A 15543-nucleotide genomic window follows, 5' to 3' on the forward strand; every position below is an offset into this window, starting at 1 on the left:
TCCAGCCCCAGGCCCTGGATGCCCAGCTGCTGAGGCTGCGGCCGTGTTGACACAAACTGCATCCTGGGAGTGCTGTTCCCCGCTCGGGCCGGCCAGGGAGAAGAAGAACGTTTTCCAGGCGCCTTCCCCCTCGCCGGGGCCGGACAGCTCCATCTACAGCCCGTAGGAGCAAACAGTCCCCTTCGGCGGCGCTCCCCGCCCTCCGCAGCCGGCGCGCCAGCCAATGGCTTCGGAGCTCCTGCCCGCCCGCGGGGGCTGGCCGCGGCCACTCTGGGTTGGAGCCACCGCCGCCCGCAGAGCGATGTGGCGGCTCCGCCCGAGGTCAGGGGTCCGCTCGACGGCCTGCCTTCAAGTCCCAAGCAAGGCAGGGCCCTGGACTGCGGGCCCGTTTTCTGCTAATTCTACAAATATATTGGGCATCCCAGGAGAAAATGGTGCCTTCTGAAATTTTTACTGAAACGTTTACTGAACACCTACTATGCTCCAGGTACTCTTAGGCAGAGGGTGCAGCTTCACAGTTGTAGACACCTGAGTTTAAATTCCAAATCGCCACTTGCTAGCTGTGACTTTGAGCAATTTAACTTCTCCGAGCCTCACGTTTTCCTCCCATATATATTTTTTCTTTTTTTTTTAAATTTACTTTATATTTTCTCTTTTTTTCCCCTCCCATATAAATGAAGAAAATAATGCCTACCCTGGTCTATTTTAATGCTGTGAAATTAAATGAGATGAGACTTCTGCCTGGCATATAGTGGGCACTCAGGGAAGACAGTTATCCCTCACCCAAGGAGAAATCCTTGTAATTATCAGCAATATAGTGTCTACCTGGTCTCCCTAAAGGACCAGTGCTTATCTTAAGAACAGAGATCTCCAAGTCTTATCACCCCCTGAGAAACAGACCTACTGGTGCCTGAGTTCCATTGCACTTAGTAAAATAAAGAACATTATGGGCCCAAGGGAGACACGTGTTTACAGTTCTATATTCAGAAGGGCCATTATCAAGTACATACTTTCTCTGTTAGGCACACTTCCAGGATATAGAAAGGAGTATTTCATGGAGTTAGTATTATCCTCAGGGAGATTAGGGACTGATAAAGGTTATGCTCCCAGAACTCAGCGGTTTCCCTTCTTTCCTGGCCTCAAGCTGCCTCCCTCTGTGGTAAATATAATGTCAATATTATTAGGGGAACCAGGCTAATTCATTTCTGCCAGCAAGCCACACCTCAGAGCACACATTCTGACCCACAGAGCATCAACTATCTCCCCTCTTTCCTAGAGATAGGGAATGGAGGACTAGGACAGTCCCAAGCATGCAAGTATCTTTTTAGGATAAAATTGTTAAGATTACTTCCCTTCCTTTTTAATAAGTTATAGCTACAACTCTTTTTATACAAAAGATGGTGCATTTATACACTTTCTCCTTTGCAGAGGTTGGATTTTCACCTGGCCATCCACATCTTCACCACTTGTGACCAGAGTGGCTGCTCAGAGCTAGAGATATAGTTCACTGCTGTATATGAACAAAGCTACACAACTTCAACAGAATTAAGTGCACAGGCTTCAGTTGGTGGCATTATTTTATAACCACTGAGCCTAGAAACAACAGACCATAAAAACCCATAATGGATACAAGCAGAAGGGTAGACATTTGAGGGTGTTTAAGGAGTACTTCCCTAAAGGAAAAAACAAAGGGCACAAGGAGGGAGCTACTAAAGCCACACAGGTCATGGACCCTACTATTGGTACTGCAGTTACAAAGGGTTAATGAGGCTGAGACATCCGATGGTGGAAACCCATCCTGCCCTTGGAGATGTCCTTGAGTTATCCTTGAGGAAAATGTCAAGTATCATGGTTACAACAGATTTCTTGGAAGGCCCCAAGCCTGGCCCCTTGACCTGTCAGGTTGGCCTTGATGCCTTCCTTCTCTCCACCTGGAAATTCTATAGCTACTGCAATGGATAGGGCATTTGAAGTGGTAGATGCTCAACTAATGGATGCCAGAGAGGCCAAAAGAGAGGGGATTCGTAAAACTGGAACATTTATTTATCTACCATTTTCTAAAGATTTCTGGTGCTGTGTTCTTTCAACAACTCCTGAGATTTATTTGAGGGAAACCTCCGGATTCACTCTTGGCTAAGGGAAGAAGATAACCAGATCTGTTCTTTGACTTAGTTTCACCCACCTCTCATTTAACAAGCAGGTCAAGAACTACCAAGGTGGCCCATGGGAAAGGGAGATGAGGACAGCCTCAGAGCCTCGGGCTCTCTTCCCACCGGCACGTCCATGTTCACAGGTTCCCATCTTCACTTTCACTTCACACTGTGCCTATGGGCTTGAGTGTAGTTCAGTGGTAGAGCACTTGCCTGGACATGTAAGGCACCCTAAGTAGTGCATAAAAATAAATATAATAAAGGTATGTGTCCAACTGCAACTAAAAAACAATATCTAAAAAAATAAAAGACAAGGCTGGGGTTGTGGCTCAGAGGCAGGGCACTCACCTAGCATGCGTGAGGCACTGGGTTCCATCCTCAGCACCATATGAAAATAAAATAAAGATATTACATTCACCTATAACTAGAAAATAAATATTAAAAAATAAAAATGAATAAAGACACTGTGCCTAGTTAGACCCACCTCCAAGGGAGGTCAATGCTTTAGGCTACAATGTCATTGACCTCCTCACCTCTAGAGGCAGAGCATTCTGAGGGGATGGGTGCTCAGGGTAAAGTGACAGAGCTCCAAGACCACTGTACTGGAAGGAGGGTTGATGTGGGGCCACAGCCAAATGTTTTGTGTAACTTTACAAAAGTTTTAAGGGCATTTTGCTCTTGCCAAAGAGTTTTCAGCATCCTTTTTACAGACCCATCTTTTGCCAACATTTTAACTCAAACACCCATTTCTCTTCCAAAAATGTTTGCTTTAAGCCTATGCAAAGTTTGGGAATATACTTTTTCCCTTCTTGAGTTTATTCTTAGGCTGCTTCACTTAAGCATTTCATCTCCTTTCCAAGTTTGACACTATAGACAAGTGACCTTCATTGGCTTCTCTTAGTTTTCTTCTGGTAGTGGGCATTGAACTGAGGGGCAACAGCTTATCACCAAGCTACATCTCCAGCCCTTTTAATTTTGAGACAAGTTCTCACTCAGTTACTGAGGTGGGCCTTGAGTTTTTGATTGTCCTGGCCCAGCCTCCAGAGTCACTGGGATTACATGCTTCTCTTTGGTTCTTAATGACTTTGTGATACTACAGAAGTAATGTTCAATCATTGAAACTGTTTTAACTCAGTGAGCACCCAAGGCTTAGGAATCCTTTATGCAGAAGATATGCTATATGTAATTGCAGTGTGTCCTTTCAAAGGCAGCCCTCCAAATTTTAAGTGCTTGTTTAATTACTAAAATGGTCAAGATTCATCTAAAATAGAGTCTAGTGCTCATGACAAAATGTACCAGTGTTTCCAAATGCAAAAGTAAGGTATGATTGTTAATTCAAGTTGGTAATAATGTCACCAAAGTCCCTTGTTTTTCTGCAAACTCCTCTTACAAGAAGGTGCAGGCCTCAGGAGGTTAGGAAAGTCTGCAGCACGGGTGCTGGCATCCCTCTCAGCTGTGCATATCCTGCCCAGTCCTGCCAGCGTGTGGTCTTTGGACATGGCACACAGAAGGTGCAGCAGAAATGAATGCTGCTTTCCCCACTGCCTCTAGCTTGCCTAACTATGGAGAGAAGTCAGAACTTTTTCAAATACCATTTCCATATCCTATTTCCCTAAGTCCTGCCTCCACTGTCGAGTTACAGCTTCCCACTGTGGATTCCAAGACCTTTATTCATCTCTGATCCATAGCTCACTGCTCTAGTAAGGCTCACTGACCAATGCCTGTCTTCCTCTTCCTAGGATCTTTTCTATCTCACAGGCACATTAGAATCACTTAGGGGAACTCAGAAACACACAGGCTCCATCACAGACAATGAAGCCATGCCAGGGTAGGCCCTGACACAAATGTCTTCTTCTGAACCCTGAGTCATTCTCAGGTGCAGTCAGGAACTAACTAGTGCAACAGCACTAGTCCTTGTCTTGGCCCAAAAGATCATCTGGGGAAATGAAAATCCCAAATTATTACTTAATATCTAATAACATAAATATGATTGGTTTAATTATTCTTATTCATAGTTTTTATCTTGTTGTTTACTCACTAAGGTTGGTTAGCAGTTATTGTCTTTATAACACCATTTTAAGAAATTATAAACTCAAGGCCAAGAACTGATTTACCTACGTAGTATCATATGCATCCATAATTTCAAATTGTTTAACCCTTTTTTTTATAATTAGGATTATACTCTTTATTCTGTAATAAATGCAAGTGTTTATTCTGCTGTGTTAAAAACAATCACTAATAGAATCTGGAGTAAAAACAGAAAAGAGAACCCAGAAGTAAAAATCTTAAGTTCTGTAATTTTAGATTCAGAAGGGACCATATTTTACCATCTTCTTCAATCTTCACATTAGAATTGGGAAAACAAGATCTTCATAAATTAGTTTGCCCCACATCAAGTACAGAATGTTATGCTGGGACCAAAATCCAGTTTTTAACCACTCTTGTGGTCTTCCCACAATATACTGAGTATCCCGATGCCCAACACCATGAGGGAAACAAAATGAGACATAGTCTGTGTTTGGGATAGTTTTGTTTTGCTTTATAGTACTGGAGATGGAACTAGGCCTCACACATGCTAAGCAAGTGTTCTACCACTGAGCTATACCTTAGCCCTTGGGTAGCTTAATTTTTAGGCCAGTCTCAAGATTTTAAAGCAAATAATGGCTTTACTAATAAAGACAAAGCCACATAGTTCAGCAAGGTTTTATCGGACATTTTATTTGAAATGAAACCTGGCTATCTTGGGGAGATTTGCTGCACGATGCTTTTATGGCTTCTCTGGTTTGGCTGCATCATTCTGCTTTGACGGGTAGTTAGTCTTAGAGGTGATATTTTTGGAAGAGGCAATTTATTTGACCAAGCTGACAAGAGTCATTTGTGTGATTGTGGCCAGTTATTCATTTAAAAAGAAACTGGAGCAGGGCCAGAAAGGGATGAGTAACACCCTCCCTTGACTCCTAATGACATTTATTTTACAAGACAAGCAGCACCTTCCAGTTCCTTTATGCAAGTGACAATATGCTCTGGTCTAAGGATAGATTCTCTAGTACTAGAAATGTCATACAGTCACTGCCCATTCCCAAGTGAATCCACCAGCCCACAGATCTTGGTGCAGGAGCTGTAGGATTTCCACTACTGACTCCAGCCAACTGAACCAGGATAAGCTCGTAACCACAAGGGTTGGCTGGAAACTTCTGGGTCCTCACATAGGAAGAGGAGCTGGGCAGACTCCTTATTAAAGAATTTACGAAATATCAAAGAGAATCAGCCTCATGAGGTCATGGCACACAGAAACTTATTGGAGCTGGGAGACACAGGAAAAAATAGGCCAGCCTAAATAGAAGCAAAAGATAATGTTAGGCAAAAGGCTGAGCTCCCAGCCACCCTGTGCCCTGCAGGGCAGCTCAGTTTTTGACACTTGCACCTCCAATTCAACCAGGATCTGTGACCTCCTCCTTGTGTCACAGGCTCTGTGCTAAATACTTCACATGGGTTTCCATGCATACCCTAACACCTCTGAGAATAGGTCTCAAATCCCTACTTTACTGATAGTGAAACTAAGGTTCAAGATGGTTAAATAACAGACCTATTACTTAGCAGGACCTGAATCTAGATCTGACCAGAGTTCTTGCCCTTGGCACTGCTCTAACCCACACTGTGCACCCTTACATCAAGGCCCTATGCTCTCCTGGTCCCATCCCATCATCACACCAACCTGACCTAACTCAAGTATCTTTTGCCTGAAAGATCCTGAAACTTTCCAAAACACACAACAGCCTTTCACAGACATGTGAGAAATAAATTCTCCTTTGCTACAGATAGGGAACCAGAATTAATGCAACAGGGCCAGAAGTGTCCCTCAAAACCACAGGAAAAAAACCTATCTGCTAACATCAGAGGTCTTGTCTATAACAACCTTTTGAGAAGACTAGCTATTTACAACCCTCAGACAGCTGCTGAAGGGGCATTTTGATGTTGCAGAAGCCAAGACCTGGGGAGTGGGGGGGTCCTACCCTTGCCTCAGAGGAAATATGAGCAGAAATTTAGGACTTCCATCCTATTTGAAAGAAAAAAAGGGACTCAGACCCTTTATCAACAAGATTTTTTGGGGACTGTGCATGTTAATGCCTAGCAAGCTACAGGGTTTGGCTGAGAGAAGCCCAGCAGGGATCCCCACCAGTGGTGGAATTGTGGTGGAGGAATTGTGTAGAACATGGATCTAGCCAGAGTCCACCTAAGGTGTCTTCAGTACCAGGTGTCCAGCAGAAGAGGCTCAGAGTCACCTTTCACTTTCTAGACAATCAACCAACTTCCATTTATTCTCACATTTGAGGCTGCACTAGGGGCACATCCAATGGTAACCATGGAAACGTAGTAAGCAGAGTGATTGGTTAGTCAACATCTGGATCTACTCCAGAGGAGAGGGTGCTTGTGTGCCAGTCAGAAGGACAGGCGAGGAGCACAGCTCTGGGGTTTCCTCTTCCCTATTGTGTCCCCAGGCCTCAGGTGCTTCTCTCAGCATGGTTTCTCTCAGGAGCACTTGATGGAACATGAATTTCTCCTCCACATGCTGAAAACTTCATTGAACTCTATCTCATCTTTCCCACTGATCCATTTCTGAATCATTAGCAGAAAAACCCTTTAGAGGGGGCCTGGAGTTCTACCTGATGGGGCCTGATGAAGGGAAAGAACAGAACCCACAATAGTTGAACTCCCTGCCTTGTGTCAAGGCTGAGGATTAGGTTTCCACATGCTTGTCTTTCTGGGATGGCCTGCACATTCCCTTTCATAAAGCTTTATGACTCTTGCTCCAGTGGCATTTGGATTATGTTCACTTTTTGCCAAAATTAGGTCCCTGTTGGCTACAGTTCTTAGCAGAAAGGGCTGTGGTATCTATCTGCCACATTTTAATGCACAGGTCTCTCTTGTTATTAGTTGTATTCTCAGTGAATCTTTTCAGTCAATGAATTTTAGATGTTATCTGGTCCCACATCACATCTAATGTAGGAATCCCTCCTCCAGCATACTCTGGCAGATGCTTGAATCCATTCCAAAGAGAGCTCACCTCCTAAAGATGGTGCCTTGACTCTTTTCCCTTTTAACTGGGGGAATCAAGGTGCAAACCAGAACTGAATCTCACACTGAAGTTCCTAGTGCATCAACGAAGGTAGAACCCTGATTTTGGGATTCCCAGAACTCCTCCAAGTTTTCCTGGTGTGGGCCAGATTGTGGTTAGAAAGCTCTTGATCCCAACATACCAGGGTTCTGCCCATCATTCGTCTTGTTCTATTTCCTTGGATTTTTTTCATTGTCTATAGACTGAAAGTTAAGACAGCAGCCCAGGTCTCACACACATTTCTTATGTCTCCCATAGTCCCTGGTATTATGAATGTCACAAAACAGTGTTTTATAAATGTGACTATCCTGAAGAGCAGCCTTTTCAGACAGAGACTTCCCAGGAGCACAGCCAGCTGGACTAACATTCTCTCCTAGCAGGGCTACACAGAATGAGGCAGAGTAAAGGTGGATTCAGTGATAAGGAGAAAACATGTCCCTTCCTTATCACTTATCAAGAAAGTGTCCTGTCAAAATAGTCCCAGACCTTGTTCCAGGCATCAGAGAAGAATCAGAGGAAACAAGAGGGTATGGGAATAAACAACTTTTCTGCCCAAGACATAGGGCTTTTGCATTCTCTCTTCTACCTCAGGCTCTAAGCATGAGCAAAACAATAAATCAAATCAATTTCAGTCAAGTTTCTGCAAGAACCTTTGCTTTGATTTTGCTGTCATATTTAGCTTCACCTGGACAGAGGCCAAAGACAGGGATTTTGGCAGGAGAAGGAATGTATCACAGGATTTTTTTTTTTTTTTTTTAATTTCTAGAGGCTAACTTTCCCACTTTTACCAGTCTCAATTTGCAGTTGAAATTTGAGAGCTATAAAGAAAAAAGGGCTTTTAACTAGTTGCAAAGACGTTGAGGAGCAGAACTAGGTTCAGATCTGCCCAGGTAACAGTGACCCCAAGGAAAAAAACCATGGTAGCTGAGTTACCTAAAAGCGTAACAGGCAAGACAGGTCATCCTTGTCTGCATGTGGTGTTCAGCTCTAAGTGACCTAGGAGGTGCCAATGGAGTAGGGCCAGGTGGGGGGGACCAGACAGCCTCCCTGCTGAATTCGAGAATGAGAATGCCACATTACAACACTGTGACTGGCTAGAGGAAACAAAAGCCCAGAGCTCAGCAGCACTTTCTGAAACTCCTTAATGTTTCAGGAAAGTGCTGTGATCTTTGCTGCTGATCATCATCAAGACAAGCAGATACCAGGAATGGAAAAGCCAGCTTACTAGCTTGGAAAAGATAAGGGAGAATGTGACATAAAACACTCTAAAATTCTGTTTGAGGCACAGGTTTTAAGCAGTTCAAGCAGTTCTATGATTGTTACACCAGCTACTTCTTGGGATCTCTAGCTTTTAAAGCTGGGCTGAGAACTCTGCTTCCAATTTTCTAACCAGGACCTTGGCAAAGATTTCTGACAGTTTAAATACCAATACAACAGCTTGAATGCTTCGAACCAAGCCAGCAAAAGTTAAGAACTGTTCTCCTAAATAAGCTATTTAAGTCGGGTTTTTGTTCGCAGGTATTGACAGAATGTATTAAAAGACAAGGTGGGAAAGCTAGGAGGCAGTCTCAGTCCTCCTGTTTCAGGGACAGGCGGCTGCGCAGCTGTGTGAACAGAGCCCGGCTGGTGTCCAGGAGGCAGCAACATAAACAGTGGCTAAGGCCCATTCTTCCAAAGTTACCTCACCTGGAGGAATTAATGAAAGGCCTGGCACATTCTCATGCCTGATGACCTGCTTCATGCTTGAGGGCTCTTTCCATGCACTTATCTCTACCTAGACGCAGTCCGTTCTCATTTTGCTTTCCTGGAACAGGATAAACTGAGGTTGACTCTTGCTTCCCAACCTCTCTGTAATATTTTTGACTTCTGTTTTTGTGGTATCTTTGAAAAGATGGGGCTGCGGGGCTCTTTTCCAGGTCTTTCTGTATTTCTGGTATTGTACTTTTGTTAAGTTCCAAAACATAAGCATATCTCCAGTGAAGTATAGAGGAACCAAATCTCTTATGCGTCAGATAATAATTACTGCGAGTGGTGGAGGGCTTGGGGGCTTCATATAGACTTTCTGTCCTGTCGTGAGCGTAGCTAAACCAGACTTACAACCCACCCCCTCCACTCCCTTCCCCATACCACTGATTGGTCTCTAGACCTTCCGTGCTAACACCCAGGCCAGAGGTTTCGAGGCCAGCTAGGAGTGGACCAGGTGGGTCGGGGGGCCGTGTGGCAGGGTCGCTTTCGCCCACACAGCCTCCATTGTGGCCCGAACGCAGGTGGTCCTTGAGCGTCTGCTTGTAGCGGAAGCTCCTGCCACAGAGGGCACAGGGGTAGGGCCTCTCGCCCGTGTGGATGCGCTGGTGCTTCATGAGGTGATGCTTGCGGATGAAGCTCTTGCCGCAGTGCGCACACTGGAAGGGCCGCTCACCCGTGTGCAGCCGCCGGTGGTTGAGCAGATGCTCCTTGCGCATGAAGCTCTTGCTGCAGTCAGTGCAGGGGTATGGCCGCTCGCCCGTGTGGATCATCTGGTGGCGGATCAGGGCCGAGTGGCCATTGAAGTCGATGCCACACTGAGGGCAGGAGAATGGGCGCTCCTGTGCGTGCCCACGCTGATGCAGCAGGAGGCTGATCTTCAGGCTGAAGCTCCTGCCACACTGTGTGCAGCGGAAGGGCCTCTCACTGGCGTGAGCCCGCCTATGACTCGTGAGTCGCGCCTGGTCAGCAAAGCGCTTGGGGCAATCCGGACAGGGGAAAGGGCGCTCAGTGCTGTTATGGACTCGAAGGTGGTAGGTGAGTCTTGAGGGGTGAGTGAAAGTCCGGGCGCAATGTGGGCAGGTGGGGGGTGGCTCACTGGCATGGTCCTGGGAGGTGCTGCCAAGGTCCGTCTGCGGGGCAAAGTGCTTGGGGCACTGGGCACAGGGTAAGGGATGCTCGCTAGTGTGGCCACATTGATGAGTCAGCAACATGTCCTGGTTTAGACTCTTGCCACAGTGGTGGCACGAGAACAGCTGCTCCCCAACTGGAGGTGGGAGAGGGTAGCTACCCAATTGAGTAAAAGTCACTTGTCCCTCTGAGGCTTCAGGCAAGTCACTGGCTGCACGTCCAAAAGGTGTCATGGGAGTGGACTGCTGGTGTTTGAAAGCCACATCTGAAAAAGCATCCTTTGCTGCTGGTGGTGCTGGAGCAGAGAACGCAACAGGAACTTCAGGGCATAAGGAGGCTCTAGCAAGGCCCTCGGCTTTGATGACGAGCTCTTCATCTGAAAGAAAGGACTCAAGAGTTACTCCCCTCAGGAGCTGTCTCACCGGCAACCCTCACAAGTTCCTACCCAGCTCCAACAGGTTTGCTCTCAGCTCTGAGCTGCTAAGATAAACAACACAGCAGAGGGCTGCTGTGATATTAATCAAGGTGTAGCAGTCCCTGTGGCAAATCAGAATTAAGGCTGTACTCTTTGATGCTCCCTGTTGAAAAAGGAACACTCTTGGCATCAGTCTTCTCCACATTACTGTATGTTTCACCTCTGCTCAAGAACTTTATTGCCTGTTGGGACAATGCCTAAAATCACCTATTTATCTATTCTTATTCTTCTCTGTTCCACTTTCCCTGAAAATAGGGTAAGCATTTTACTTCTGCATCTGTTCTCCCTTCTGTAGAATACCTCCCTCCTTTCCCCATCTTACCAAATTATATCCAGCCATCTCAAACCAATTACCCTTCTAGGCCCACTTCTGGCTTCATGTCCTTCTTTATACCTTATTTAAATATCAGAAATATTCTCATTTCTGTTATGCTTATATAGCCCTTGCCACATAACAACATATGTGTTCCCAGGGTCAGTTTCTTGAAGGACAGAAACTGTCTTATTTTTCATTTGTACTTTACTGAATCTAAAGGAATACAGGGCTTGGAAGATATTTTTAAAAGAGTGTATTTAGTTATATAAACAGTTGGATCACTTCTGACCTTGAGATTCTCTTTTATAATTCCACTGGCAAAATGGAATTATAAAAATATCTTAGAAGGAAGCCATTTCTATTTCTTCTCCCATCATCGCTTTTCCTTTCATTGAATGTGATTAACATTTCCACTTGCATCTCTTCAACAACATTCCTGTCTCTATCACCTGTCTCCCCACCCCACTCCCTATTTTTGTTTTATACTTTTTACATGATCTTCAAATGTTTTTCTGTCTTTTCCCATCTTCATACTTCTGGTCCATCTGAATGCACTTGTTTTTCTTCCTTTCATAATTCCAATTTGTTTTTTATTGTAGTGCTTGGGATTAAGCCCAAGGACATGTGCATGCTAAGAACATGTTTTACCACTGAGCTCCACCCCCAGCTCTAACCATTCCAATTTGTCTTTCATTTGAGTGTGTTTTCTCACTTGCAATTCATCTTAGTGCCTTTTATGGCTTAATTCGACCAGGTCTTTTTTTCTCCCACTACTTTGCCTTTAAAACCCCATTCCTGCTGCGGCTTCTCTGGTCACTCCTAGCATAAACTGGATTTGGACAGGAGCATCTGTCTGGGCTGTTACTCACCTGCATGGGTGCCTTTGTAGATATCGCTCTCCTTGGACTCCTGTGGGGCCCCAACCTGAGGCTCTTCCTCTTGTTTAATCCAAGACAGAATATCTGATGTTGAAAGACCAGGCTCTATTTGTGGGGGAAAAGAGAATGAACTTCAGGGACTTGAATCAGAAGACAAAATTAATCACATTGGTTTGTAGAACACTGCATTTTGCCCAAATTTTATTTCTAACTAACTGTAACAAGATAGGCAGCTTATAAGAAAATGCATAAAACTCTAGAGAATCATTTCAAAATGAAATCAAATTGATGTATTTTTATATGATATTCTCGGCTTGATTCTCTTGTTTTCAGTGAGCCTATTAAAAAACAAATTACAATCTTTATTTTGGAGACGATATTCTGAAATAATCTAGAAAAAACAGTACTTTTAATTTCAGTAGCATTCTTTTTTTAAATATTTATTTTTAGTTTTAGTTGGATTCAATATCTTTTTATTTATTTATTTTTATGTGGTGCTAAGGATCAAACCCAGGGCCTCACACATACTAGGCAAGTACTCTACCACTGAACCACAACCCCAGCCCAGTAGCATTCTTATTTATCTATCTATTTAGTTATTTATTTTACTTGTAGATGGACACAATACCTTTATTTTATTTATTTATTTTTATGTGGTGCTGAGGATCAAACCCAGTACCTCACACATAGTAGGCAAGCACTCTACCACTGAACTACAGCCCCAGCCTGGTAACACTCTTATATTCAACATATTTTCACTTTTCTCTCACAGTTTGTGAAACAGCAGAGCAGGCAATATTTTCTCCTTTTAAGTAGAAGAGCCTATAGGTTAACTAAATTACCAGTAAGGAAGTATTTACAGTGAAGTACCATATTATCAAAGATTTGCACACAAAAAGAAAATAAGCAAAGAATGAGATGACCAAAATGGCTTTTTAAACATTAATTAAAAGAGAAATATACTTCCAGAATTACAAAATCAAATCAGTTTAAACACAGAATTTGACTCCTCAAAAATATACTTTCAAAAAAAAAAAAAATATATATATATATATATATATATACTTTCAGATTTCCAATTCTGGACTTCTCCTCAGATATCATATTATCTTTGCTTATTAAATGATACAGGCCATTGGGTCCTGAGCCCTGGTCCTTCAGGTCTTGGGATTCTTTTAGAACAAAAACAGCATTGCCTCTGAAGGCCTCATTTGGTCAGTGCAGATGCTTGCTATTCCAGCCTGGATCTGGGTGGCCTTTTTTGGCCTAAAAGGACAAGCTGGCAAGCTGGCAAGACCCAGAGAGTAAACTCAAGCTCTCTATAGTTATTTCTCAAAAAAGCCTTGTAGGCAGGGTATGGTTTTATTTCTAGCAAATGAACAGCACTCACTCTTTTGCCCAGTGCTTTTAAGTCAGCTGGAGATGGCTGGAATCTAATGTGTGCTGAGATCAAAAAGAAGCAGTGGGTACAACCAGGGCCAAACACTGTCCATTATGTGGAGAGCCGGGAGTGCAGGTTTGCACACAGGCGGCAGGCTGCCTTCCCACTTACTACGTGGGCTGCAGGCATGGCTGTATGTGTCACCAGTGCAGCTTTATCTTTGTTCCCACCCAGACCTTATACAAACACACAGACGTAAAGAAAAAGGGGCAGTGGGTGTGAAGAAGAGGAGCTCCTAAGAAACACTTCAACCATCAAAAACATGGCTTACATTAAGGCTTACCTGTTTCTCTTTCACAATTTTCTCTTTCGCAAATAATGAGTTAGTGCTCTAGAAACCTCCAAATGCCATTCAAGCGGATTTGACTTTATATTATTGTTGATCATTACAAATTGATAGAATGTTATATATTTGATTAGCATCAATCTACTGTAGTCATTATTCTTTTTAAGACTTAATTTTTCTCTTCTTTGGCCAATGGAATAGGCCTGATGTGCTTCTCATATGACCCCAGATGCCTGGTTTCCCTCATTTCTGGCATGACAAACTATAGCAGGCTCAGCTAGTAAGTACATTTCTTTTTCTTTTAAATATTTTTGTTCTTTTTTTAAAAAAAATCTTTTATTTTTTAGTCATAGATGCACACAATATCTTTTTTATTTTTATGTGGTGCTGAGGATTGAACCCAGTGCCTCACAAGCGCTCTGCCACTGAGCCACAACCCCAGCTCTGGGGTTTTTGTTCTTTTTACTTACATACAACAGTAGAATCTATTTTGGCGTATTGTACATTGAGTATAACTTCCCATTTTTGTGGTTGTACATGATGTGGTGTTACACTGGTCATGTATTCATATATGAACGTAGGAAAGTTATGTCTGATTCATTCTACTGTCTTTCCTATTCCCATCCTCCCTCCCTTCCCTTCATTCCCCTTTGTCTAATCTAATGAACTTCTATCCCCCCTGCTCCCCATTGTGTATTAGCATCTGCACATCAGAGAGAACATTTGGCCTTTGATTTGGGGGATTGGCTTACTTAACTTAGCACAATAATCTCCAGTTCCATCTATTTACCAGCAAATGCCACAATTTCATAGTTCTTTATGGCTAATAATATTCCATTGTGTATATATACATTTTCTTTATCCATTCATCTATTGATACCTAGCTTGGTTCCATTGTGAATTGAGCTGCTATAAACATTGATGTGTCTGTATCACTATAGTATGCCAATTTTAAGTCCTTTTGGGTATAAACCAAGGAGTGGAATAACTAGGTCAAATGGTAGTTCCATTCAGAGTTTTCTGAGAAATCTCCAGACTGCTTTCCAGAGTGGTTGCACCATTTTGCAGTTCCACCAGCAATTTATAAGTGTACCTTTTCCTCCATATCCTCACCAAGATTTATTGTTACTTATATTCTTGATAATTGCCATTCTGACTGGAGTGAGATGGAATCTCAGGGTATTAGAGAATTTGCATTCTCTAATTGCTAGTGATATTGAACATTTTTTCATATATTTTTTAACTATTCATATTTCTTCATCTGTGAAGTGCATGTTCAGTTCCTTTGCCCATTTATTGATTGGGTTTTTGGGGTTGGGTTTTTTTTTTTTTTCTCTGTGTGTGTGTGTGTGTGTGTGAGTTCTTTATATATCCTGGAGATTAATGCTCTGAGGCAGGTGGCAAAGATTTTCTCCTATTCTATAGGCACTCTCTTCACATTCTTATTTCCTTTGCTGTGAAGAAACATTTTAGTTTGATACCATCCCATTTATTGATTCTTGATTTTACTTCTTGTGCTTTAGGACTCTTGTTGAAGAAGTCAGTTCTTAAGCTGACATGATAAAGATTTAGGCCTATTTTTTTTTTCTAGTGAGTTTTGTGCAGGGTGAAAGCAGGGGTCTAATTTCATTTTGTTACATATAGATTTACAGTTTCCCAAGCCTCATTTGTTGAAGAGGCTATCTTTTCTCCAACCTATGTTTATGGCACCTTTGTCTAGTATGAGATAACTATATTTATGTGGGTTTGTCTCTGTATCTTCTATTCTGTACCATTGGTTTTCATTTCTGTTTTGGTTCTAATACCATGCCATTTTTGTTACTATAGCTCTGTAATATAATTTAAGATCTGGTATTGTGAAGCCTCCTACTTCACTTTTCTTGCTGAGGATAGCTTTGACTATTCTGGGCCTCTTATTTTTCCACATGAATTTCATGACTGTTTTTTATATTTCTATGAAGAATATTATCAGAATCTTAATAGGAGTTGCATCAAATCTATATAGCA

The 15543-nt window shown here is 42.9% G+C and overlaps 2 protein-coding genes across 2 annotated transcripts in view; both read right to left on the reverse strand.

The window, feature by feature from the left end:
• Znf282 (zinc finger protein 282) overlaps window positions 1–206 on the reverse strand; it is a 23756-nt gene extending 23550 nt beyond the window's left edge. Inside the window, exon 1 of the mRNA XM_015493856.2 lies at window positions 7–206. Within this exon, the coding sequence (XP_015349342.1) occupies window positions 7–62 (56 nt within the window). The 5' untranslated portion in view covers window positions 63–206. The remainder of the gene's footprint in view (window positions 1–6) is intronic.
• Window positions 207–4334: 4128 nt separating this feature from the next.
• Znf398 (zinc finger protein 398) overlaps window positions 4335–15543 on the reverse strand; it is a 35774-nt gene continuing 24565 nt past the window's right edge. Inside the window, exons 6-7 of the mRNA XM_015493725.2 lie at window positions 11801–11914; window positions 4335–10516 (exon numbers count right to left, since the gene is read on the reverse strand). Of these exons, the coding sequence (XP_015349211.2) occupies window positions 9360–10516; window positions 11801–11914 (1271 nt within the window). The 3' untranslated portion in view covers window positions 4335–9359. The remainder of the gene's footprint in view (window positions 10517–11800; window positions 11915–15543) is intronic.

This window comes from Marmota marmota, unplaced genomic scaffold, assembly GCF_001458135.2.
Source record: "Marmota marmota marmota unplaced genomic scaffold, marMar, whole genome shotgun sequence".
NCBI lineage: Eukaryota > Metazoa > Chordata > Mammalia > Rodentia > Sciuridae > Marmota > Marmota marmota.